This window comes from Gobio gobio (assembly GCF_949357685.1).
Source record: "Gobio gobio genome assembly, chromosome: 11".
In the NCBI taxonomy this organism is placed as follows: Eukaryota; Metazoa; Chordata; class Actinopteri; order Cypriniformes; family Gobionidae; genus Gobio; species Gobio gobio.
Window position 1 is genome coordinate 55,331,237 of NC_137104.1, and position 26,597 is coordinate 55,357,833.

Below are 26,597 nucleotides of genomic sequence, written 5' to 3' on the forward strand. Positions count from 1 at the left end.
TATGTAGTGAATACGCTGTCCTGAAATTAATCCACTTCATCACACGTTGGGTTGATGGCATCTGAATATTACTGATGTAATATAGTGTGCGTGAATACAAAGTAAGTGTTTTATTGCCAGTTCTTCTTAAAATATGCAGATTGTTTTAATGCCGCGATTCGGATGCATCTAGCGCCATTGCGCCATATTCACATACATTCTCTGGATTATTTAAGTAATTCTGTTATCCTGATATCCTTGAAGGTCTATTATAGTGACTGCAAGAAAATGCTAATGTTCCTGAGTGTTAATTCGCGATAGAAGAGACCGTTATTATGGATTGTTCAGTTATCATTAATGCGTGAAGGGCGCCATCTTGTGGGCATTTATAGAATAGCTGTTCTATTTACCTAGTAAATGTATAAGGGCTCTAAATTGTTGTTGAATCACATCTATGTAAAGATAATTGTGTTATAAACACACTTGTAAAATGTTAAAGTAAATTAATGTATATTTCTGTATGTTGTTCCAGAACCACACCTGTTGAATTTGAATACTCATCAGTAAAATCATTTAAAGAGATTCTGGAGTCTGCGGAGTGAATTTCCTCCACTTGATGTCAGTACACAGTTCTGACCGACTGTCTGCAGGGGTTCGAATCCATACGAATTGTAAAATAATCAAAACTCAACTACAAATGTGTTACTTTACTAGTTACTTGAAAAGCATAATTTTGTATTTGTTGGTTCTTAGTTATTGCATTGATAATATGAGCTAGGCATCATGTATGACAGTTGCCAAAGTGAGATATGAGCCACAAAATGACCAGATCCTGCCATGAGCTATAGGAGACATATCTTGTATGTATAGGGCTTATATGTGGATATAAAGAAGCAATACAGGAGACCTATATGGCCTGTATATGCACCTGAAAAATTAAGTAAATCCAACGTATCATTTTTTTGAGTGTAGATGTGAACTTTGAATTGGAACAGGACTTGGGCTGAGATTGATGATGAGGACAGACAAGAACAGACAAGAACACATACTGAGAAACGGACTTTGTCCCATTACATTTCACAGAGAGTTGGGTTTATGAGCTACTGCATCCATCCACCTGGGGGCGACCGGGACAGGACTGCATTTCTAGGAACTTAGCCATTATTTAGTTGTTTAATTGATTAAATGTAATGTATATATATCCTTACCAACCCCTAGCCCTAAACCTACCCGTTGGTAACCCTAACCCTGTTGAAATGTTTAAGGCGCTGTCACAAAAATGACTAGGGTCCTATAGAAATGCAGTCCTGAAACTGTGGCGGCCTCCAGGTTTGCTTGATTTGGCCGTGGTGATCAGAGTAACGTTCAGGTGAATAGTTTCAATAGTCCTCATCTTCCCTCTCCAGTGCTAATCATTGCAGACATCAGTATCAGAGCCATTTCAGACTGAAGATCTTCATCTTCTGAAACATCTGGAGGAAAACATGAAGCCTTTGACATTATTAAGATAAAAACATCTGTTCTTTGAGATTAAAATGATCAGCTATGTTAAAGCGTGGAGTAGATTGATTTACCACTCGACGTGATCTGAATTATCCTGCACAAAAAAACCTCCATTGTGTCTGTCGGCCGTTTGTGCGGATCAAACAGGTTTCAATGCAATGCAGAGAGAAAGTGTTTCACTTCCTTTCCTCACTATAAAGCTCACACACACTGGAAGAACAGAAGAAGAAAAAGATGCTGCCTTAAAATTAAGTCATTATTAAACTAAATTGCATTAAGCTGTCTTAAAAATGAGTTGAATCTTGTATAACTTAAGTTACAAATTGCTTAACTTATTTTGATGAGTTAAAGCAATGTAAAAACATGTCATAACTTATATCCTTATTTTACAGTCTTGCCAACTTGAGAAAATTCTCTAGTAATAAATGTCTATGTGCAGTATTTCATAGGGGGAAAAACAGGCCGAACAAATATCTGATCTAACGGCAATTTTAATTATTTCATTAAATTATAAAAAAAATTGTCAATAGAGAAATATCATTATAATCCTATTGAACTGTAAAAATAATTGCATTGTCGCTGTGCAATTACAGCTCATTGTAAAGAAAATTAGTAATGGACACATTTAAATATATAAATATCTCAGACATACAGCATTTCACATTAATTCTTCACAGTTTAAAAAAATTATAATAAGAAGAAAACTGCATGTAAAAAGTGCAACCTGTCTGAATCGAGAATCAAGGAAAGGCATCAAACATTGGGAATTGAATATTAAACAGTTTAGTCCACTTTATTAAGCTCCTCTGGTCTGAGAAAGTCTGTTTAGTTTATGTTGAGCTGATCTGAGGTCAGATGTAATGCCGTATGTGTTTCACGAGATGAGAAAGCAGCATATAAAGGGGCAGAGTGCATTCTGGGAATGCAGAGAAAGACATTAGACATGTAGTTTACAGCAAACTCCTGACAGATACAGTCACACATCACAATAACATTTATGATTTGTTTAGTGGAAAAATATTACAGATCTGACCACAATACAGCCGACTATAAACCTTCAGTTTCAATTTGATTTAAAGATTTAACACAAGTGGATCTTACATGATAAAAATGTCCAATAAGAAAGATCAAATTATGAATATTTGTCTTATTATAGATTTCAGTGTAATCATTGGACTGGACATGATCGGTCAAACCGAATGCCCAGTGCACACAAACAGAAAGATGAAGACATTCAATAACCTCCAAACAATCCTCTCATCAATGTAGAAATCAGTCCATTACAGTGATCAGAACAATTAATAATAACATTAATAAACACCAGCATCATAATGATTTGACTCATTTCCTTTTCCACAAACAAACACAACTATTGGTGTAATAACACAAAAACACACAAGCGTTATATTTAAAGCATTTACGCTTTTATTGCACAAGTTCTGCATGGCTCTTACATTCTGTGTCTAAACTTTGACAAGATTGAAGCAAAAACAGAGACAGAAAACATCATCCCTCAGGAGAGTCTGGGATATAACGGTGGAGTCTGACTGGACTTTATTGCCCTCTACTGGTAAACCATGAACACTTCATAGACAAAAACTATACACATACATTATTTAAACATTAACATAGAAGACTGTACAAAATATACATATGTACACACACACACACACACACTGATTGTCTTACACAGTTTGACACAGACACACACTCTCAGTCATCAGATGATGGATTAAATAGAAACAATAATTCCTCTGGTAAGGCCAGTCCAGATTGTATATAAATACTATATGCTTTACATAAACACTAAACTCATATCCAGTTAAACAGATCCTGAGGTAGTTCTGCAGCCCAAATGATCAAATGCACTGAAAATTAAAACTATATTGCAGAAATATGTTGACCGATCTCTGCAGATCTGCTGGCTCATGTTTCTGTGTGTGTGTGTTCAGATCGACTGTCTGCAGTGTGTGATCCTCAGTCATTTAAAGGTGCAGTGTGTAGTATTCATGAGGATCTATTGACAGAAATGCAATATAATATACATAACTATGTTTTCAGACCTTTCAGACCAGTTAAATCATGATCCACAGGCCCCAGGCAGACACTGTCATGGACCCCCAGTTTTTCTGTGTCTCCTGAACTCAGTCGCCTGTTTCCCCTTCTAGCAAAACGTTTGTATAACGCGACAGCAGCCAGAACCAGAACCACCAGAACCAGAACCAGAACCACTGGCAGAATCCAATAACCTACAGGAGGAAGAGAAAAGAGGGAAGAGAGTTTTTAAATTCACTGTTGATGAATTCTGTAAAGCTCTCAATGCTCCTGCTTTACTCACGCAGATGTTCAGTGGCATCAGTTTTGTCTTTATCTGTGTCCTTCAGATTTCCCTTCGAGTCTGTACAGAATATTATAAGGTCAGTCATGCAGTTTAATATGAATTTGCTGATTAAAGATAATATTTCCACTCCTCCTCTGATGTTCTCTGACCTGTGAGTGTGACTGAGATCAGGATTTCTCCTCTATAATCCAGAACTCTGTATGTTCCAGTGTCAGTGGATGTGAACGCATTAATGGTCAGATTCCCATCACTGACGGTCAGTCGATCACTGCTGACCCCGTGACCTCTCGTCCACACCTCTGTCCACTCTCCACTGGAGTTTGTGTCCACTTTATCAGCATTGGTCAACAGAACATCCAGCTTCAGCTCCTCACCTGTGTTCACAGAGATCTCATCTGAGGAGAAACACACACACACTCAGCATTATTATAATGTGTCCATCAGTCAAGACCACACACACACACTCAGCATTATTATAATGTGTCCATCAGTCAAGACCACACACACACACATTTAGGATTGGCTGATCAGATTTAAACATTTATCATTGAGATAAAATCAGCCATTGGAGAAACCCAATCCAATCTGAATATCAGTGTCTATCAGAGTCTCTGAATGCAATACTAAAGGAGATGCAGAAACACACACACTGATGATGCTTTGATCCGTTCTGACTTTACCCTGAATATGAAGCTGGTACTCCAGGATTTGTCGCTTCAGCTCCGTCTGATCATTACGGTAATAGACATGCAAGAAGTATTTCCCAGCATCCCTCAGTCTCAGATCCTTGATGATGATGTCACATGATCCTTCTTTAAACACTCGGCCACTGCAATCTTCAGTCCGACAAAAATCAATAACTTCTGACTGACTATTAAAACTGATTTCCAAAATCTCTCCGGCCTCAAAGTCACATGGCAGGATGACGTTTCCTCCCTTTATTCCTGACACAGATCTAGAGGCGGATCCTGCAAATACACACAGTAAATGTTCAGTAAATGTTCAGTAAATGACAGTAAATGTTCATTAAATGTTCAGTAAATAACAGTAAAATAAATGTCATTTCTGTCTATTTTCTTAACTCAATGTGATCATAATATTCTGTAGAGTTATGTCAGTGAACTGGATTAAATATGAATGAAGTAGCCAACAATATTAGAAGTGTCACATCACTAATGTTTGACATGTTGATGACTGTAGTATAAATCTGTGTCAGATGTTGATCTCCTGAACATCATTTATTCATCAATAAACTGATAAATGAATAAACCAGTGATGTGAGTGTGTGTTATTTATGGAATATGATGGGAAATGTCAGAACAGAAACACAGTCGACTAGAATAACTCTAGACACTGGAAATCAAAAACTGTTTCTATGAACATAAATGATACTGACCGTTATAACTGACCAACAGCAGCAGAAGAAGAAGAAGAAGAAGAGGAAGATTCAACCTGATGAGGAAACACAAGAGCTGTGATGAGACACAGGGACTATAGCAGGTTTGCTGAGTGGGGATTTTAAACGTTAAACTAAATGTAAATGAAACTTTAATCTTCCACACAGTGGCCTCAGGAAAACAGTGAATAATGGGCGACATGCATTTAATCAGGTAAATATATTACTCGCACCTCATCGAGTCAGCAGGTGAGCCAGTGAATGATTTAACGTCGTTTCTGAATCCTGAAGTACAGATGATGCTATCAGAAGATAAGTCAGGCTAGATAACTATAGCTGGACAGAAAAAGTGCTCTCAGTACTCTAAATATAAAGACATAATATATACATTTAAAGATGTTTACTTGCAAAAACGAAGTAAAATCCTTCACTTGTTACACCAGTTTGACGCTGGGAGAATGAAGGGATGTGTTTTTAAATTGACCAGATGAAGTGTGAGATTGTTTCTTTCACGCTCTATGGCAGGCTGGACATATAATCACTTGACATGTTCAATCTGAGTGATTTCTTAAAGGAACACTCCACTTTTTTTGAAAATAGGCTCAATTTACAAGTCCCCTAGAGTTAAAGAGCACCTATCATGGCATTTAAAATGTTCCAAATATTGTTTTAGAAGTCCCCAACAACAGTTTTGCATGCATGCAATGACAAAAAAGACTTTAGTTTTCTTATAATATGCATTTATTTTTACCTGTTTTGACAGCGATTCTCAAATGATTCCTTTAGTGATTCACTTTTCAAAACCCCGCCTTTACGTGACGCTAATCTGCCGTGATTGGTCCGATGACCCAGTCAGTTGTGATTGGTATAGTCTGTGCAGATATTCTCGGAAACGGAACGCCCATCAAAGTCTTATAGTGACAGTAATTTATTAATATGTGTCAGGAGTTATGAATATGAAAACCGCGTCGGAACCGTTTGATTGTAATATGAGCCTCAGCTGATCTCATTCATAAAAAAACTCCTCACGAAGACTCGCGACAAATCAACATCCCTCAGGGCTTTTAGTTCAAAAGTGTGCAGATGAGGAGACATATTGATAGATTCTCATATGTCTGTGTCAAATTTCTAAACAGAGGAGTATTTTTTATTCAATACTTCCTCAAAATGCGCAGATGTAGCCTAATCATGAGCGATTGAGTCTCTTATGTGTTGTTTTCAACTCATCCTGGCAGCCGGAGGGCGCTCTGAGCACATGTAGTCCATGGACAGACAGACGAAGAAGATACCATGTGCCATAATAGAAGTCCATAATAAAAGCTTCCTGAGATCGCGAAAATACATTTGAAGACTAATAAACACTCAATCGACGATGTATGGTTTGTCTTCAAGCCACTTAGTCTTCAAATGCTCATCCTTGGGCAGATGAGAAAAGTTTGCTTTTGAGTCGCACTTCAGAACACAGCGTCTCGTCGCCATGATGTTTTCTAGTTTTCACTGGCGTCTCGTGGCCATGATGTTTTCTAGTTTTCACTGGCGTCTCGTGGCCATGATGTTTTCTAGTTTTCACTGGCGTCTCGTGGCCATGATGTTTTCTAGTTTTCACTGGCGTCTCGTCTCCATGATGTTTTCTAGTTTTCACTGGCGTCTCGTCTCCATGATGTTTTCTAGTTTTCACTGGCGTCTCGACTCCATGATGTTTTCTAGTGTTCACTGGCGTCTCGTCTCCATGATGTTTTCTAGTTTTCACTGGCGTCTCGTGTCCATGATGTTTTCTAGTTTTCACTGGCGTCTCGTCTCCATGATGTTTTCTAGTTTTCACTGGTGTCTCGTGGCCATGATGTTTTCTAGTTTTCACTGGCGTCTCGTCTCCATGATGTTTTCTAGTGTTCACTGGCGTCTCGTCTTCATGATGTTTTCTAGTTTTCACTGGCGTCTCGTCTCCATGATGTTTTCTAGTTTTCACTGGCGTCTCGTCTCCATGATGTTTTCTAGTTTTCACTGGCGTCTCGTCTTCATGATGTTTTCTAGTTTTCACTGGCGTCTCGTCTCCATGATGTTTTCTAGTTTTCACTGGCGTCTCGTGGCCATGATGTTTTCTAGTTTTCACTGGCGTCTCGTCTCCATGATGTTTTCTAGTTTTCACTGGTGTCTCGTGGCCATGATGTTTTCTAGTTTTCACTGGCGTCTCGTCTCCATGATGTTTTCTAGTTTTCACTGGCGTCTCGTCTTCATGATGTTTTCTAGTTTTCACTGGCGTCTCGTGGCCATGATGTTTTCTAGTTTTCACTGGCGTCTCGTCTCCATGATGTTTTCTAGTTTTCACTGGTGTCTCGTGGCCATGATGTTTTCTAGTTTTCACTGGTGTCTCGTGGCCATGATGTTTTCTAGTTTTCACTGGCGTCTCGTCGCCATGATGTTTTCTAGTTTTCACTGGCGTCTCGTCGCCATGATGTTTTCTAGTTTTCACTGGCGTCTCGTCTCCATGATGTTTTCTAGTTTTCACTGGCGTCTCGTGGCCATGATGTTTTCTAGTTTTCACTGGCGTCTCGTGGCCATGATGTTTTCTAGTTTTCACTGGCGTCTCGTGGCCATGATGTTTTCTAGTTTTCACTGGCGTCTCGTCTCCATGATGTTTTCTAGTTTTCACTGGCGTCTCGTCGCCATGATGTTTTCTAGTTTTCACTGGCGTCTCGTCTTCATGATGTTTTCTAGTTTTCACTGGCGTCTCGTCTCCATGATGTTTTCTAGTTTTCACTGGCGTCTCGTGGCCATGATGTTTTCTAGTTTTCACTGGCGTCTCGTGGCCATGATGTTTTCTAGTTTTCACTGGCGTCTCGTCTCCATGATGTTTTCTAGTTTTCACTGGCGTCTCGTCTCCATGATGTTTTCTAGTTTTCACTGGCGTCTCGTGTCCATGATGTTTTCTAGTTTTCACTGGCGTCTCGTCTCCATGATGTTTTCTAGTTTTCACTGGCGTCTCGTCTCCATGATGTTTTCTAGTTTTCACTGGCGTCTCGTGGCCATGATGTTTTCACTGGCGTCTCGTCTCCATGATGTTTTCTAGTTTTCACTGGCGTCTCGTGGCCATGATGTTTTCTAGTTTTCACTGGTGTCTCGTGGCCATGATGTTTTCTAGTGTTCACTGGCGTCTCGTGGCCATGATGTTTTCTAGTTTTCACTGGCGTCTCGTCTCCATGATGTTTTCTAGTTTTCACTGGCGTCTCGTGGCCATGATGTTTTCTAGTTTTCACTGGCGTCTCGTCTCCATGATGTTTTCTAGTTTTCACTGGTGTCTCGTGGCCATGATGTTTTCTAGTTTTCACTGGTGTCTCGTGGCCATGATGTTTTCTAGTTTTCACTGGCGTCTCGTCTCCATGATGTTTTCTAGTTTTCACTGGCGTCTCGTCGCCATGATGTTTTCTAGTTTTCACTGGCGTCTCGTCTCCATGATGTTTTCTAGTTTTCACTGGTGTCTCGTGGCCATGATGTTTTCTAGTTTTCACTGCATGGTGTCTCGTGGCCATGATGTTTTCTAGTTTTCACTGGCGTCTCGTCTCTATGATGTTTTCTAGTTTTCACTGGCGTCTCGTCTCCATGATGTTTTCTAGTGTTCACTGGCGTCTCGTCTCCATGATGTTTTCTAGTTTTCACTGGCGTCTCGTCTCCATGATGTTTTCTAGTTTTCACTGGCGTCTCGTGGCCATGATGTTTTCTAGTTTTCACTGGCGTCTCGTCTCCATGATGTTTTCTAGTTTTCACTGGCGTCTCGTCTCCATGATGTTTTCTAGTTTTCACTGGCGTCTCGTCTCCATGATGTTTTCTAGTTTTCACTGGCGTCTCGTGGCCATGATGTTTTCTAGTTTTCACTGGCGTCTCGTCTCCATGATGTTTTCTAGTTTTCACTGGCGTCTCGTGGCCATGATGTTATCTAGTTTTCACTGGCGTCTCGTGGCCATGATGTTTTCTAGTTTTCACTGGCGTCTCGTGGCCATGATGTTTTCTAGTTTTCACTGGCGTCTCGTCTTCATGATGTTTTCTAGTTTTCACTGGCGTCTCGTGGCCATGATGTTTTCTAGTTTTCACTGGCGTCTCGTGGCCATGATGTTTTGTAGTTTTCACTGGCGTCTCGTCTCCATGATGTTTTCTAGTTTTCACTGGCGTCTCGTGGCCATGATGTTTTCTAGTTTTCACTGGCGTCTCGTCGCCATGATGTTTTCTAGTTTTCACTGGCGTCTCGTGGCCATGATGTTTTCTAGTTTTCACTGGCGTCTCGTGTCCATGATGTTTTGTAGTTTTCACTGGCGTCTCGTGGCCATGATGTTTTGTAGTTTTCACTGGCGTCTCGTCTCCATGATGTTTTCTAGTTTTCACTGGCGTCTCGTGGCCATGATGTTTTCTAGTTTTCACTGGCGTCTCGTGGCCATGATGTTTTCTAGTGTTCACTGGCGTCTCGTCTTCATGATGTTTTCTAGTTTTCACTGGCGTCTCGTCTCCATGATGTTTTCTAGTTTTCACTGGCGTCTCGTGGCCATGATGTTTTCTAGTTTTCACTGGCGTCTCGTGGCCATGATGTTTTCTAGTGTTCACTGGCGTCTCGTCTCCATGATGTTTTCTAGTTTTCACTGGCGTCTCGTCTCCATGATGTTTTCTAGTTTTCACTGGCGTCTCGTGGCCATGATGTTTTCTAGTGTTCACTGGCGTCTCGTCTTCATGATGTTTTCTAGTTTTCACTGGCGTCTCGTGGCCATGATGTTTTCTAGTTTTCACTGGCGTCTCGTCTCCATGATGTTTTCTAGTTTTCACTGGCGTCTCGTGGCCATGATGTTTTCTAGTTTTCACTGGCGTCTCGTGGCCATGATGTTTTCTAGTTTTCACTGGCGTCTCGTCGCCATGATGTTTTCTAGTTTTCACTGGCGTCTCGTGGCCATGATGTTTTCTAGTTTTCACTGGCGTCTCGTGGCCATGATGTTTTCTAGTTTTCACTGGCGTCTCGTGGCCATGATGTTTTCTAGTTTTCACTGGCGTCTCATGGCCATGATGTTTTCTAGTTTTCACTGGCGTCTCGTCTTCATGATGTTTTCTAGTTTTCACTGGCGTCTCGTGGCCATGATGTTTTCTAGTTTTCACTGGCGTCTCGTCTCCATGATGTTTTCTAGTTTTCACTGGCGTCTCGTCTTCATGATGTTTTCTAGTGTTCACTGGCGTCTCGTCTTCATGATGTTTTCTAGTTTTCACTGGCGTCTCGTCTCCATGATGTTTTCTAGTTTTCACTGGCGTCTCGTCTTCATGATGTTTTCTAGTTTTCACTGGCGTCTCGTCTCCATGATGTTTTCTAGTTTTCACTGGCGTCTCGTGGCCATGATGTTTTCTAGTTTTCACTGGTGTCTCGTCTTCATGATGTTTTCTAGTTTTCACTGGCGTCTCGTCGCCATGATGTTTTCTAGTTTTCACTGGCGTCTCGTGGCCATGATGTTTTCTAGTTTTCACTGGCGTCTCGTGGCCATGATGTTTTCTAGTTTTCACTGGCGTCTCGTCGCCATGATGTTTTCTAGTTTTCACTGGCGTCTCGTCGCCATGATGTTTTCTAGTTTTCACTGGCGTCTCGTCTCCATGATGTTTTCTAGTTTTCACTGGCGTCTCGTCTTCATGATGTTTTCTAGTTTTCACTGGCGTCTCGTCTCCATGATGTTTTCTAGTTTTCACTGGCGTCTCGTCTCCATGATGTTTTCTAGTTTTCACTGGCGTCTCGTCTCCATGATGTTTTCTAGTTTTCACTGGCGTCTCGTCTTCATGATGTTTTCTAGTTTTCACTGGCGTCTCGTCTTCATGATGTTTTCTAGTTTTCACTGGCGTCTCGTCTTCATGATGTTTTCTAGTTTTCACTGGCGTCTCGTCTCCATGATGTTTTCTAGTTCCCTTACGAGAGTACTCTCGTATTGCGTTTTGCTAAAACGCTATGGGGGAATTCCTTTCCTCGAGATATTGAAGCAAATTTTTATCCAAAAATACCATGTACACGCAGTGCAGCTGCACAGCTCTCAGCAGGAAGCAGCTGCGTGCTGATTGGCTGTGCTGCTGCAACTGCAGCAACCTATGGCGAGACCGTGGGGCGGGACGGACCAATCAGGTCCTTCCAAATTCCCGCCACAAGGGGCAACAGAATTTGCATAGCCAAGGGTATATAAGACCCACTCTCGCAAGGTTAGTCAGATTAATTCTTCTTCAGCGACTTGCAATCGTTGAGCTCCGGATCGAAGCCCGCCGTCGACACGCACCCAGCGGAACACGCAGCCTGAGGATGTCGGATTCTCCGCCTTCAGCCTGCCTTCCAGCTGCGCCATCCGGCGTTAAAATATCCTTTATACTATGTATTTGTGTTTATGATATGTGCGTTGCTGCCAACGCCACTTCTAAGAGCTTCTAGCTCTCCACCTCTCTTCTCTCGTGCCGCCGCGTGTTTACGCCGCGAACAGAGAACATTGGTCCTCCGCCGCTTCAAATAAAGCCGAGGACAGACGGAGCGCTCCTCTTCTCTCGTTCCGTCGCGCTAAGGCGCCGCGGACAGAGAATGTGATACCCCACGGAGCTCTCCCTTTCTCTCGTTCCGTCGCGCTGAGAAGCGCCGCGGACGGAGAAGGTTTTCCCAGCTGCACTGATGACGCCGCGGGCATACAGAGTTTCACTTCTTCCTCTCTCATCCCCACCGCTCTAAATGGCCGTGGACAGAGAACATTATATCCCCGCTGCGGACATACAGAGCTCTCCCTTTCTCTCATTCCGTCGCGCTGAAACGCGCCGCGGACCGAGAAGGTTATATCCTCGCTGCGCTGATGACGCCGCAGATATATGGAGCTCTCCACGCGCCTCCCTCTCTCTCCTCCGCCGCTCTAAATGGCCGTGGACAGAGAATGTTATTCCCGCCGTACTAATGGCGCCGCGGGCATACGGGGCTTTTCACTCGCTTCTTCTCTTACTCCGCCGCCCTGAAATGGCCGCTGACAGAGAATGTGATACTGCCGCCACGCGGATGGAAGATGTGCACTTCTACACACGAGTGAACTCAACATAAGCTCTCCTCACTCTTCCTTCTCTCTCGCCCCGCCGCCCTGATATGCCGCGGGCAGAGAATGCTAGAGGAGAGGCATGCGAACTCAGGCTGCTGGATATATCGAGAACGCGCTTACGTCACAGCCGTTCTCGCTGCAGCGCGCGCTTGCTGCCAAAGGTAAACAGCCTTATATGGCAGCGCGCGCTCTCTGCACAGCGCGCGTTCGCAGACGAGAGCGCGTCATAACACGCGCCCTCCGTCTGAGCATAACGAGGTCATAAAATGGCTGCCAAGCTTGCGCCTTTTTCCCCTCAAATATCACTTCTCCCAGTTCCCCTATTCAGGCGGCTGGAGTGGTTCAACACTGTAGGCAATGTGTCCACTACATAGTGTGCACTCCTGCATAAGCACTGTTAATTCAGTGCCACAAATCACTCAATAAACCTGATATTCTCCCAGTTCCCTTAGTTCAGGTGACTGGAGATGTAACATTGCCATAACTAGCCTGTGGCCAAACATGCTCAGTTGCACATTGACGCTGTTATGCGTTTACCTCTGTGAATTCACTCGCTGGCGTACGCCGCGAATACTCTAATGTAGTGGCGCCCATTATACAGTGCGCGCCACCACACATTATTTACAATGAATCAGAGCTTTCTAGTGGCTAGGTAGACCCGCGCCTGCAGAGCACGCGCTATCCATTAGCCCTGCCGCTAACGTGCACGTGGACTAATCCGCAAGAATGCGTCCACTTTACAGTAACACTATCTAAACACAGTGTTACGAGTTCGTCTGTAGGCAGGTGCCAACATCAAAGTTGTACCCCTACACTCAAGCACTTCCCTATGTTCCCCAGCTCCCTGCACTCAGGCGGCTGGAAACATTATTCCTACAATCGACGAGCCCGCAACAAACGCGCTCGCCTGTACACATGCACCATTTCCCCGGCGACACAAAGCGTTCGCCACTATTCTGCGTTCTCCGGCCCCCTGCACTCAGGCGGCTGGGAACACTATTTCCCTATTTACTATTTATGAGCCCGTGAGCAACGTGCTCTTCTGTACACAAACACAATCCCCTTGGTAAGCGCCACTTCCAAGGCGACCCAATAAGGCGTGCGTCACCATTCAGTGCACGCCGCCTCTCACAGTGCTACTAGCACAATGCATCCGGGCTAACAGGTCCCTGTTACTCAGTGACCCGCCCCACAATTAATTCAACCCTTGGCTTCGATAACAAGGTTACTCGCTACAGTTCGCTCGCAGACCACCGTGCTTTCGCACTGTGGTAGAGACAGCGGTGAGAAGTGACATGAGTCACGTGCTTCGAACCGAAATATCAAACTGTTAAATTAAGGGAGCGGTAGAAACCGTGCACCCCTCACAGAGCGAGTCAGGCTTTTACAGTCGCTACTTCCTTGTGCCAAAAGAAGGGTGGTGGTCTCAGGCCATTCTAGATTTCAGACATCTGAACAAAGCCCTTATGAAGCGCCCGTTCAGAATGTTGAGAATGAAACAAATCCTCGCGCACATCCGCCGGGTGATTGGGTTTTCACTGTGGATCTAAAGGATGCCTTTTTCCACATACAAATAGCCCCTCATTACAGGCCATTCTTGAGATTCGCCTTCAAGGGGAAAAGTTTACCAATACAAGGTGCTACCTTTTTGGTCTATCTCTGACTCCCCGCACGAAGTGCATGGAAGCGGCGCTAACCCCGCTGAGGCTTCGGGAATGAGAATTCTCAATTATCTCGACGACTGGCTCAGAATAGCTCCGTCAGAGATAGTTATTAAACCACAGATCTTGGCTTCTCAACCATTTAGAATGCTTGGGACTCAGAATCAACGTGGCAAGAGTTTATTGTCTCCCACACAGAAAGTTTCGTTTCTGGGAACAGTATTGGACTCACTGCAGATGAGCATGCGACTGACGTCACAGCGCGCGCTCTCTGTTCAGAACCGAGCGGTTTCCCTCAGGTCCGGTGCACACATTCCTCTCAAACACTTTCAGAGGATGCTGGGTCTCATGGCCTCGGCGGCGCTAGTTCTCAGACTGGGTCTGTTGCACATGCGCCCCCTACAGCACTGGCTGAATCGCCACGTTCCAGCTCACGCATGGCTCTCGGGCCGATTGCAAATCAAGGTAGACCACAGCTGTGTGTTGGCTCTGGCTCCTTGGAAAAATCCCGTCTGGTACCAGACGGGCGTGAGTTTGGGCACTGTTACGAAGTGGAAAGTTATCTCGACAGATGCATCCAACCTAGGTTGGGGAGCCCTTCACGAGGGCAGGCCAGTCTCCGGTCTCTGGTCAGACTCGGAGAAGAGCCTTCATATAAACTGTCTAGAGATGAAAGCGGTCACGCTATCGCTAAGAGCTTTCCTTCCGTACATAAAGCACCACCATGCCCTGGTCCGAACGGACAGCAGGTCGGTGGTAGCCTATATAAATTGCCAAGGCGGTCTGAAAATAATCGATCTGCACACAATGGCGTAAAAAGTCCTAATATGGGCAGAGCACAATACGCTGAGAGCGACTCATGTGCCAGGCATTCTGAATTTGGGTCCGGACATGCTGTCCAGGTGCAATTCAGACAATTGGGGCAGTTCTTGGAGAGGCAAAAGTGGATCTTTTCGCCTCACAAGGCTATGCTCAATGCCGAATATAATTCTCCAAGCACAAGGATGCGTTGGCCCATGAATGGCCCAACCTTCCTCTTTATGCTTTTCCCCCAATCTCAATGTTACCTTAGGTCATAGAGAGGATTAGGGAGAGCAGATGCGCTGTGCTTTAATAGCCCCGCTTTGGAGAAATCAACCTTGGTTCTCACTACTGAATCAGATGTCGGATGCAGATTCGTGGCCGGTCCCGCTGAGGAGAGACCTCCTCATGCAGGCGGGACGGCAGATCTGGCATCCCCGTCCCGATCTATGGGCGCTTCATGTCTGGCCCATCAGCGGGTACATGAGAACCTCTCTGAAAAATTATTGAATACCATTACTGAAGCTAGAGCCCCCGCGACCAGGCGGCTCTATTCAGACAAATGGTCAGTCTTTTCGGACTGGTGTAAAGCGCGAAGTCTGACCCCACAGGATTGTGAAGTGTCAGAAGTGCTTACATTTTACAAGAGCTTCTGGACGCGGGTCGTTCCCCCTCCACGCTCAAAATTATGTGGCTGCTATAGCAGCGTATCACATTCAAGTGAACGGACTAACATTGTTCGCTTCCTTAAAGGGGCTAGAAGGCTTCACCCACCTCGCCCCCTCTTCAGTCCTTATATGGGACTTGTCCAGTGTCTTGGATGTCATGAAGAGCTCTGCACTTGAGCCTCTGCATTCGGTGAGCTTTAAGCTCCTGTCACTAAAGACCGCTTTTCTGCTGGCGATCATCAGTTAAGCGAGTGGGTGATCTGCACGCGCTCTCTGTGAGCGCCTTCGTGTCTGGAATTGGGCCAAACGACTTCAAGTCGTCCTCAAACCAAGACATGGATATGTACCTAAGTGCTTTTGACTCCGTTCAGAGCACAGGTCATTTCACTCTCAGCACTTTCATCACCGATAGATGAAGAAGATGCTAATTTGCTCTGTCCTGTCAGAGCGCTGAGGATATACATGGAGCGTTCCGCTGCTTAGGCAACTGAACAGCTCTTTGTATGCTTTGGCGGCTGCACCTTAGGGTGCGCGGTTACAAAGCAGACCTTGTCACGATGGATAGTAGATGCTATCTCGTTGGCTTATGAGTCTAAAGATCTCAGCTGCCCTTTAGGCATTAAAGCCCATTCTACTAGAGGCATGGCCTCTTCGTGGGCTTGGTCTATTGGCATTTCTCTAAATGATATGTGTGGCGGCAGGCTGGGCCTCCCCGTCCACTTATCAGATTATATTAGATGTCCCGGCCTTATAGGCTGGGCTTCTTGCTGTGTACAGTTTTAACCCCTTAAGGCTCGAAAAGTCCGGTCTGGGTTAAGTATTGTATAAGTCATAGCACATTCCTTATACGGCTCGAATTATCTGGCCATTCATTATTCCTGGCCCGACTATGTCCGGTCTATATATTATATTACACGTATATCGTGTTCATTCTCATTAAGGGCTTGACTCAGGTCTGGCTCATTTTGGGACTTCTTGATATCATATTACGGGCCCACCTAGGTTGGCCTGGGTTTGGTGTCGTCGACGTTAGAGCCGTTAAGCAAGCACGGCGTTTTGCATTGGTCCCCCATAGCGTTTTAGCAAAACGCAATACGAGAGTACTCTCGTAAGGGAACGTTTCGGTTACTAACGTAACCTCGGTTCCCTAAGATGAGGGAACGAGTATTGCGTTTTGCTTGCCGTGCTTGCTCACTTGCTCAGGAGTCGCTTCAGTCGATTAACCTGACTAACCTTGCGAGAGTGGGTCTTATATACCCTTGGCTATGCAAATTCTGTTGCCCCTTGTGGCGGGAATTTGGAAGGACCTGATTGGTCCGTCCCGCCCCACGGTCTCGCTATAGGTTGCTGCAGTTGCAGCAGCACAGCCAATCAGCACGCAGCTGCTTCCTGCTGAGAGCTGTGCAGCTGCACTGCGTGTACATGGTATTTTTGGATAAAAATTTGCTTCAATATCTCGAGGAAAGGAATTCCCCCATAGCGTTTTAGCAAAACGCAATACTCGTTCCCTCATCTTAGGGAACCGAGGTTACGTTAGTAACCGAAACGTTTTCACTGGCGTCTCGTCTCCATGATGTTTTCTAGTTTTCACTGGCGTCTCGTCTCCATGATGTTTTCTAGTTTTCACTGGCGTCTCGTCTCCATGATGTTTTCTAGTTTTCACTGGCGTCTCGTCTCCATGATGTTTTCTAGTTTTCACTGGCGTCTCGTCTCCATGATGTTTTCTAGTTTTCACTGGCGTCTCGTCTCCATGATGTTTTCTAGTTTTCACTGGCGTCTCGTCTCCATGATGTTTTGTAGTTTTCACTGGCGTCTCGTGGCCATGATGTTTTGTAGTTTTCACTGGCGTCTCGTGGCCATGATGTTTTGTAGTTTTCACTGGCGTCTCGTCTCCATGATGTTTTCTAGTTTTCACTGGCGTCTCGTCTCCATGATGTTTTCTAGTTTTCACTGGCGTCTCGTCTCCATGATGTTTTCTAGTTTTCACTGGCGTCTCGTCGCCATGATGTTTTCTAGTTTTCACTGGCGTCACGTGGCCATGATGTTTTCTAGTTTTCACTGGCGTCTCGTCTCCATGATGTTTTCTAGTTTTCACTGGCGTCTCGTCTTCATGATGTTTTCTAGTTTTCACTGGCGTCTCGTCTCCATGATGTTTTCTAGTTTTCACTGGCGTCTCGTCTCCATGATGTTTTCTAGTTTTCACTGGCGTCTCGTCTCCATGATGTTTTCTAGTTTTCACTGGCGTCTCGTCTCCATGATGTTTTCTAGTTTTCACTGGCGTCTCGTCTCCATGATGTTTTCTAGTTTTCACTGGCGTCTCGTCTCCATGATGTTTTGTAGTTTTCACTGGCGTCTCGTCTCCATGATGTTTTGTAGTTATCACTGGCGTCTCGTGGCCATGATGTTTTGTAGTTATCACTGGCGTCTCGTGGCCATGATGTTTTGTAGTTTTCACTGGCGTCTCGTCTCCATGATGTTTTCTAGTTTTCACTGGCGTCTCGTCTCCATGATGTTTTCTAGCTTTCACTGGCGTCTCGTGGCCATGATGTTTTCTAGTTTTCACTGGCGTCTCGTCTCCATGATGTTTTGTAGTTTTCACTGGCGTCTCGTCTCCATGATGTTTTGTAGTTTTCACTGGCGTCTCGTCTCCATGATGTTTTCTAGTTTTCACTGGCGTCTCGTGGCCATGATGTTTTCTAGTTTTCACTGGCGTCTCGTCTCCATGATGTTTTCTAGTTTTCACTGGCGTCTCGTCTCCATGATGTTTTCTAGTTTTCACTGGCGTCTCGTCTTCATGATGTTTTCTAGTTTTCACTGGCGTCTCGTCTCCATGATGTTTTCTAGTTTTCACTGGCGTCTCGTCTCCATGATGTTTTCTAGTTTTCACTGGCGTCTCGTCTCCATGATGTTTTCTAGTTTTCACTGGCGTCTCGTCGCCATGATGTTTTCTAGTTTTCACTGGCGTCTCGTGGCCATGATGTTTTCTAGCTTTCACTGGCGTCTCGTCGCCATGATGTTTTCTAGTGTTCACTGGCGTCTCGTCTCCATGATGTTTTGTAGTTTTCACTGGCGTCTCGGGGGACCTTGATGTTTTCTAGTTTTCACAGCGTCTCGTGGCCATGATGTTTTCTAGTTTTCACTGGCGTCTCGTCTCCATGATGTTTTCTAGTTTTCACTGGCGTCTTGGAGCGCAATAAGTGGGCGTATCGTATTCAAATAACTTGACAAGTTGACGTCATCTAGTCAGAGAAAAAGCTTCGGTCTTCTAACGATTCTTAAAAATGACTCCGAGTCGACTCTTACTTTTGAAAGAAAATAACTATATATACGGTGCACTGTCATTTTTCAAACTATGCAGGATGTTTTTGTTCACTTAGATCTATGTTACACACTACATGAAAGGTAAATTTCAAAATTCCATGATAGGTGCTCTTTAAATAGTTGAGTTTTACCGTTTTTGAATCCATTCAGCTGATCTTTGTATCTGGCGGTAGCACTTTTAGCATAGCTTAGCATACATGTTGCCTCTGGCTTGGCGTGCTCAGTTGGGGACATTATTATTTAGATTTATTTCGATGTTTAGTTGAAAAATTGTAACTAAATTAACCATTTAAACTAAATTACTGATCGAATTATTGATCTAAAAGCCCACACTGTCACTGTATGATACTTGAAATGTTTCCAGAATGGCTATACAGCTGATTAAAATTGTGCTGCATTATTTTCCTGTTTAACACTGTAAAGCTGCTTTGAAACAATCTACATTGTTAAAAGCGCTATATAAATAAAGTTGACTTGACTTGACTTGACTTGACATCATTGATTCTGATCAGTCCATTAGCATCTCATTCAAAAATTGACCAAAGACACTTTCAATATTTTTCCTATTTAAAACTTGACTCTTCTACATTTACATCGTGTGCTAAGACCAACTGAAAATGAAAAGTTGCGATTCTGGCTAGAACTACTTTCTCATTCCTGCGTAATAGTCGCGGATCTTCGCGGCCGTACCATGGCAATGATATTATGCAGCGCCTGAAAGTAGCCCAGCTAGGGAACTTTTAATGTGACCGGCACTAAGTTTGTGTAGTTGCAGAGAAAGTTTCAGGCTTGAAGCCGACAAATTGTGTTGTGGATTTAGCTGTGTGATTAGCCATTTGTCTATTTCGAATATTCGTCGAATTTACAAAAAAAAGCACATTCGAATGCAAAAACTGTGCATTTGAATTTTTGGTAGAGGCACGCAAGACATGCCGATGAACATGATGACATGATGAACTTACGCGGTTTGTTTATCCAGTACAGCAGTGCGGCTGTAAAAAGGCGTAAAAAATGGGCAACCTGTTGAACGGCGTGTTCAGTCAGACACAGAGCAGTGCAGAAGAAGCAATCAGGAGCATAAGCAGGGATGTAGTGGAGGCTAAACACACGTAAACGCCGTTTACGCACCTCCCAAAATTCGGAAATAGCGTTTACCCACCTCCAAAGTGCAGAGTTTAGTACCTCTAAATAGCCTACAGTTCCTAAGCCATTTAAATTAAGCTTATGTCGTTTTAGTTTCATATTGTTCATTTTCATTGGTTGTTTGTTGTACAGTTAGACGAAGTCTTTCATATTGCGCTGCAACTGTCAGTGTGAGTAGTGGGAAGTTCGGATCATTTTACTGACTCGGATCTTTGAGTCTCGTTCAGCAAAATGAACTAATCTTTTCTCTTTCCGTCTCTATGGGACTGACAGGAAGAACAAAAGACTCGGATCTCACCTGTCGATTCAGAATCAGAACCCATATGTTGCGTAATGCGCATGCGCAGTCAACACAAAATGAACGAATCACTCTCTGAGAATCACTCTCTGAGACAACTCGGTAGTCCCGAGCCTAACCCTAACCCCACCCTAACCCTAACCCACACAAGGAAAAACAGACTTTTGAGGAATAAACAAGCCAGGAAAACTCCGTATAACTCTGTTACTGGAGCTGCTGAGATGAAAACTCTCTGCACATGCACCAGACAAGTCTGAACAAGTTGACGCGCACATGTGCGAGGCAGGGAATTTTGTACAGTGCCATCGAGTATTAAAACCGGTTAAAACGCGAAAGGCGAAGCTTGAATTTACGGGAATGTCCCTCTTTGGCTAATGTACTTTCAAGATGGAGGATCAACATGGCGACCCGCATTCGAACCCCTCACCCGTATGTATTTTAAATAGCATATTATAAACTTACGAGAATACTTTATACTTGAAAGAAGTAAATATACATTAATGAGCACATATTTTTGAAAGACCTAAGTGTTTTTAGCTAAGAATAGACTAAAAAAGTTACACAGTGTAGCTTTAAGAATAATAGGCTAATGAATCCAAAATTCAAGCAACCCGCCCCGAATTGGTGCTAATTCTAAACAGTGGCAGAGCTAGACTTTAAAAACAGGGGTGGCAAGGTGTTATTTTTGGGGGTCAATATACAAAGTGTTCAATTACACTAAAAATAAATTATTTTCCACAAAATGTATATAGATTAAATTAAAGTTGTTTATTTTCCAAAATGTACACAATTATATATGTATTAAGTATACAGCAAAAATAGAACAACAAGTATTCAAAGTGCTCCTTGGACTAATCAAGTCCAAGAGAAAAAACTGAGGTAAACTTGGACCTATCAAAACAAGGCAGTTGTACACATTCAAACATGTACCACAAGAATAATAGTAGATATATATTATATATATTATATTTATTTTATATATATATATATATTTGATCAAGAACAATCCACTGTGGCTTTAATTCAGCGTGAGCAGTGCGGCAAAAATAGACTCGGCGCCGAAACGATCGCGGTACTGCTGCTTCTGCTCCTGCGATGCCGCGCCGCCTCTGCGTGCAGTGTGAATGCTCTAGTCTGTTAACATGGGCGCCGAAAAAAACACGCGTTGCTTACGCCCTCCTAACGCGCGTGCAAAGTGAAACCGGCGTAAGGATGCATTCACGTCCGCTGGGAGATTTGGGAAATGTTCTTAAAAATCAAACAGTGTAATGTTTTCAGCAACAGGGGTGGCAAGGACTTCGTCCCCAACTCTGGCTCCGCCACTGATTCTAAACCGAAAGTATAAGTGGACGGCCGCTCTGTCAGATCTGTGTTGGGTTTTGCTCAATATGATAATAAGTGGCAGATCAGTGCTGCAGTTGAATATCTAATTATCTGAATATCATAGTATAAAATACTATGTGGAGGACGCAAGATCATTCAATAATTATAATATGACTGCGTGGTGAACAACAACTATCGCTTTGTGTTGTTGGTCAGATAAAATGACAGAGAAAAGAAAAACGGATATTAGATAATTTTCAGAGCACCAAAACGCCAAATAAGTACGAATGTTTTTTTTTTTTTGTGTTTTTTTTGGTACACATATCCTTTCAAGGACGATTTTGGCTATATTATTTGTGTCCCCTTCAAAAATTGCTCTTGGGAAATTTAATGTTTATTGAAACCCCCCTACACCCCACCATATTTACAGTATGTGAGTACTATGAATAAATAGGCTATAAATGTATTATTTTATAAATGTATACATTTATTCTTTTAAGTCTCAGAAGGTGCTCGCGAGCGCACTTCAGCCTAGCCTGCTGTGCAGTTACACAGAGGAGTTTTTTCCGGCAGTCAATAGCGTTACGTCATGAAAGGGCGGAGTGAGAGGAGGGTTTAGCGACAGGGCAAAAGAACGCAGATCAGGCAGAGATCTTTTACAACACAAGTCCAGCAAAGGCACGCTTCACCCAAAATGGTTCTTGGCTCGTAATCATAGGGGAACCTTTTTTAGTGCTATATAGCACCAATTTTGGTGCTTCAGTGGTTCTTCAGAGGTTCTTTGATTAAAGTGCACTATAGCACTTCTGAAGCTCTGAACCAAGAACCATTTTTGGTGCAATATAGAACCTTTAGAGTGTAAATGTCTGAAATTGTTCGCGACTTTGATTCATCCGCGGTCAGTTCACACACTTTGTTTGCAATGATTTCACACCGGAAAAGTCACGGGATATTTTATAAGACAGAAAACTTAAAGAGATATGGATGAAGTGAATATTTACAATACATTAGGAAACAATTTGGTTTTATAATGATTTTAGTGTTTAGTCCCAATTTACTCTTTAGTCCCAATTACACAAGCAACAGGTTTAAGAAGTTATTTTTCCTGTTATCAACATATCAACAATTATATTAATAACCACACTAAAAACATCATCATCATCACTGTCATCATCATCATCACTGTCATCATCATCACTGTCATCATCATCATCACTGTCATCATCATCACTGTCATCATCGTATCGAATCGCATCGCAAGAACTCAAAACACACACACTAGCGTTATATTGACAAATATGAAAACTTACATGGTAAAAGTTCTGCAGTGTGTTCAGGTCGGCTATAGCACTTATTTCCATGGGTTTCAGACACACAGCACTAGTGAGGAAAGCAGCAAACTCAAAAAAAAAAAGCGACTCAAAATGCTCCCCTCCGTTTCTCAGGCAAAGGAAGGGTAGGTTACAGCAGATGGAACCTCACCACAACTTCGCAGCCTACCCTATCCCAGCATTCATAGCACACTGGTGATTACAGGAACTTCGCAGCCTACCCTATCCCAGCATTCATAGCACACTGGTGATTACAGGAACTTCGCAGCCTACCCTATCCCAGCATTCATAGCACACTGGTGATTACAGGAACTTCGCAGCCTACCCTATCCCAGCATTCATAGCACACAGGAATTGACTGGTCCGCATTCCCGCGGCGGGTTTAAATTTCCCAGTGAAAGACGGTAGCGGTCGGTAACACAAGTGTAGCCTGGCGCAACCGCTTGAACTTGAAGTAAACAAAACGTTTAGTGCATTCGTGGTAGAGCAACCTGGCAAGATAATTTCCCAATTTTAACTAGCATAAGTGTTATTTATTTCTCAACCATTCTCTCAAGAAGAGGAATCAGTCCATTCTCTCCTTTTTTGCTCTTTTTTTTCTTTTATCTCTTATTTCTGCACTTTCTTTAAATACAAATTAGATCTGCGCGGGGCTGTTTTTTCGTCCCGCTCCCGCAATAAGATCTATTGCGCACCGCACGCTCCCGCTCGCGCGCGAGAGAGAGACTGGGGATAACAGAAGTAAGGCTATGTTGGCCAAGCAATCATTTATTTATTTTTTCTTATAGGCATACTGTCAACACCTAAAATATGTCACAGACAAAAATAGGCTAAATCAAATATGACATCTGTCACTCAAAACTATAGCCTAAGTCAAAATGCAAATAAACGAAAACTGCTGACATTACTCCAAATTAAAGTATTTAATATGAATGAATGAATAAATGAATGAATGTCGCTCACTGACGACGTCCATAATAGGCTACCTCCAAAGGCTGAATGTAAAGTCGTGGCCGGAATGCACAGAACAATTTCTCTATATTATTATTATTTTATTTTATGCAAGTTATTTGTAAATTAAACCAAGTAATTGCTGTCTATTGTTAATTTTCGTTAACTTGAAATGTGTAGGCTAAATAAAAGAGTGGTTGTTTTGTACATTCTGTTTATTTTTGTAATGCAAGTTATAATTTGTAGAAATTCATATGTTCATGCATATATTTTCTTGTCATGTAAATTAAAATGTGGAAATGAAAATAAATTGGTCTATACATTAGCCTACTTAAAGTACTTTTTACCTATTTTTATCTAATAGTTTTTTTAACTATTCATAGGCCTACAATAAACATCAGAAACAACAGAAATTTAAATGAACAGCTGAAACAGAAGAACACATTTCTACATTTTCATTGAGCTGAGCGGGAGACGCTGGTGGAGCTGGACCGGGATGGTGCCAGCGGGACATCATCTTCATCATCATCTTCATCATCATCATCATCTTCATCATCATCTTCATCTTCATCTTCATCATCATCTTCATCTTCATTATCATCTTCATCATCATCTTCATCATCATCTTCATCATCATCTTCATTATCATCTTCATCATCATCTTCATCATCATCTTCATCATCATCTTCATCTTCATCATCATCTTCATCATCATCTTCATCTTCATTATCATCTTCATCATCATCTTCATCATCATCTTCATCATCATCTTCATCATCATCTTCATTATCATCTTCATCATCATCTTCATCATCATCTTCATCATCATCTTCATCATCATCTTCATCATCATCTTCATCATCATCTTCATCTTCATTATCATCTTCATCATCATCTTCATCATCATCTTCATCATCATCTTCATCATCATCTTCATCATTATCATCATCTTCATAATCATCTTCTTCTGGGATGAGTGCATATTTCCACTGTCCGCAGGTTTGCGGGGCTGAATCGGTCGACTGCTGGCATGTCATAAAAAGTAGGCTATATAGCTACAATTGCATCTGAGATGATGTGAGTTGAATAAAAATAAAAAATAAAATAAGTAGGCTACTTAAATAAAGACTTGGACGTAAATATATAAATGTTTACAATATATTGTAACAGTTACATTTAACATAATAAATAAGTTGCAACTTAACGATTAAATGTTTAACCATATTGCTCCATTTCTCTATTTAAAATCTCCTCACGAACGTCCGCTGTCAGTTGCCACACACCTGCTACAGCCCATTCAACGACGCTCGGTTCAGTGTTGCCAAGTCTGGAATTGGGAGGCATTTACTGTTGATGTGGTTTGTTTTGTTTGTGGCCTATAGTCAGAGGCGTAGCAAGCTTTTCAAAAGTGTGGGGGATGGATGTGGTTTGTTTGTTAACAATAAAAACGATGAATACAATGACAGAAGGGTACAAAAGGTATAGCATACAAGATATATAATATATATATTCTGCATACCTCTGTTTTTTTTAACCACGGTGTTCGATTGGGTTCTGATGGCTAGTCACATCAGTTTTTTGCTATTCTATTCTTAGGCGACGGGGACAGAAAGATGTTGAGAAAAATAAAATGCAATTTTTTTATTTTACATAAAAGACTTGAAAAACCTTACTTAAACCTAAAACTTTACTTAAAAAAAAACCTTGTACACATTCCTAGTGTATAGTATAATATAAAATAAATATATATAAAGATTTACACTGGCAGCTCAAAGCTGTTCAGCAGCATTTAAGTATGAAATTTAATGAATAAATGTAAAAATTAAACACTACATAGACTTCAATATAAAATAAATTGATTCGTATAATGGTGCGTTCACACCGGACGCGATTCGCGCGATTCGCGCGAGTGATTTACATGTTAAGTCAATGCAGAGACGCGAAATGGCATTCTGCGGCGCGATTCGCGCGAATGAGGCGGCGAGATTCGCGCGATTCGCGCGATTGAGGCGGCGAGAAGGACGCGACTTGAGCGTTTTGAACGCGCGATTCGCGCGAATCGCGCGAAACGCTCAAGTTGAAAAATCTGAACTTTGGCGGATATTTCGCGCCGCGTTAACCAATCAGGAGCTTGCTCTAGTAGTGACAACAATGAAGAGAAAATCTGTATATTGATATCTGGTTCAGACAATATGATTATCACTGTGATAACATTAAATTACATGAAACACAACCCAGTCTCTTTTTGTTAAATGCAAGTTTATGTATGATCAATAATACAAAAGTATCAGTAATGTATAACAAGCTATACATGAAACAAAGCAACAATGCAGTCAAACATTCAAAGTCAGTGCTAGTAGGCTAACGTTACAACTGCAACGTACAGTTATAGCCTAAAAATATAAAGTAATGAAACTTATCTTTGCCCTCAGCCTAAACGATTTGCCAGGGAACAAATTATAGATCCATGAGACCAAAGATCGGCCGTTACAAGACGAATTATAGCTCGAGACACACCACAGAGACATCAGAGCCAGCGGGAGACGGCAGAAGGACTGGCCGAGGAAAGGTTGCCCTCGCCGGCTTTCACGTGCGCTGAGCGCGCTGTCCACTGGAGCTCACAGCTCCGACAACGGCAGATAAAATGTTCAAATAGGCACTGTTTATGTAAATAAACCACAGATTTGAGCTTTAAACAACTACATTATCGACTGAAAAAGTCTTAAAACTACGTTTTGTCACACATTAACAGTAGATATGAACAAAAAAAAAGACATGTAAACACAGCCCATGTCAGCCATTTCTCAACGAGAC

At 42.6% G+C, this 26,597-nt stretch overlaps 1 protein-coding gene across 2 annotated transcripts; it reads right to left on the minus strand.

Moving 5' to 3' along the window:
* Window positions 1-2,892: 2,892 nt before the first annotated feature.
* Window positions 2,893-26,597, minus strand: LOC307134006 (uncharacterized protein). Of its 2 annotated transcripts, none has more exons than XM_079829427.1 (6): window positions 26,301-26,597; window positions 5,220-5,275; window positions 4,504-4,791; window positions 3,973-4,218; window positions 3,821-3,880; window positions 2,893-3,731 (listed from the first exon to the last, which is right to left on the minus strand). In XM_079829427.1, exons 1-6 carry the CDS (start codon window positions 26,309-26,311, stop codon window positions 3,532-3,534), a joined length of 861 nt encoding a protein of 286 aa, XP_079685553.1. In that variant the 5' UTR covers window positions 26,312-26,597; the 3' UTR covers window positions 2,893-3,531. The 2 variants fall into 2 exon arrangements, with proteins under 2 accessions (XP_079685553.1, XP_079685554.1); XM_079829428.1 differs by lacking the exon at window positions 26,301-26,597 and adding an exon at window positions 22,812-23,039.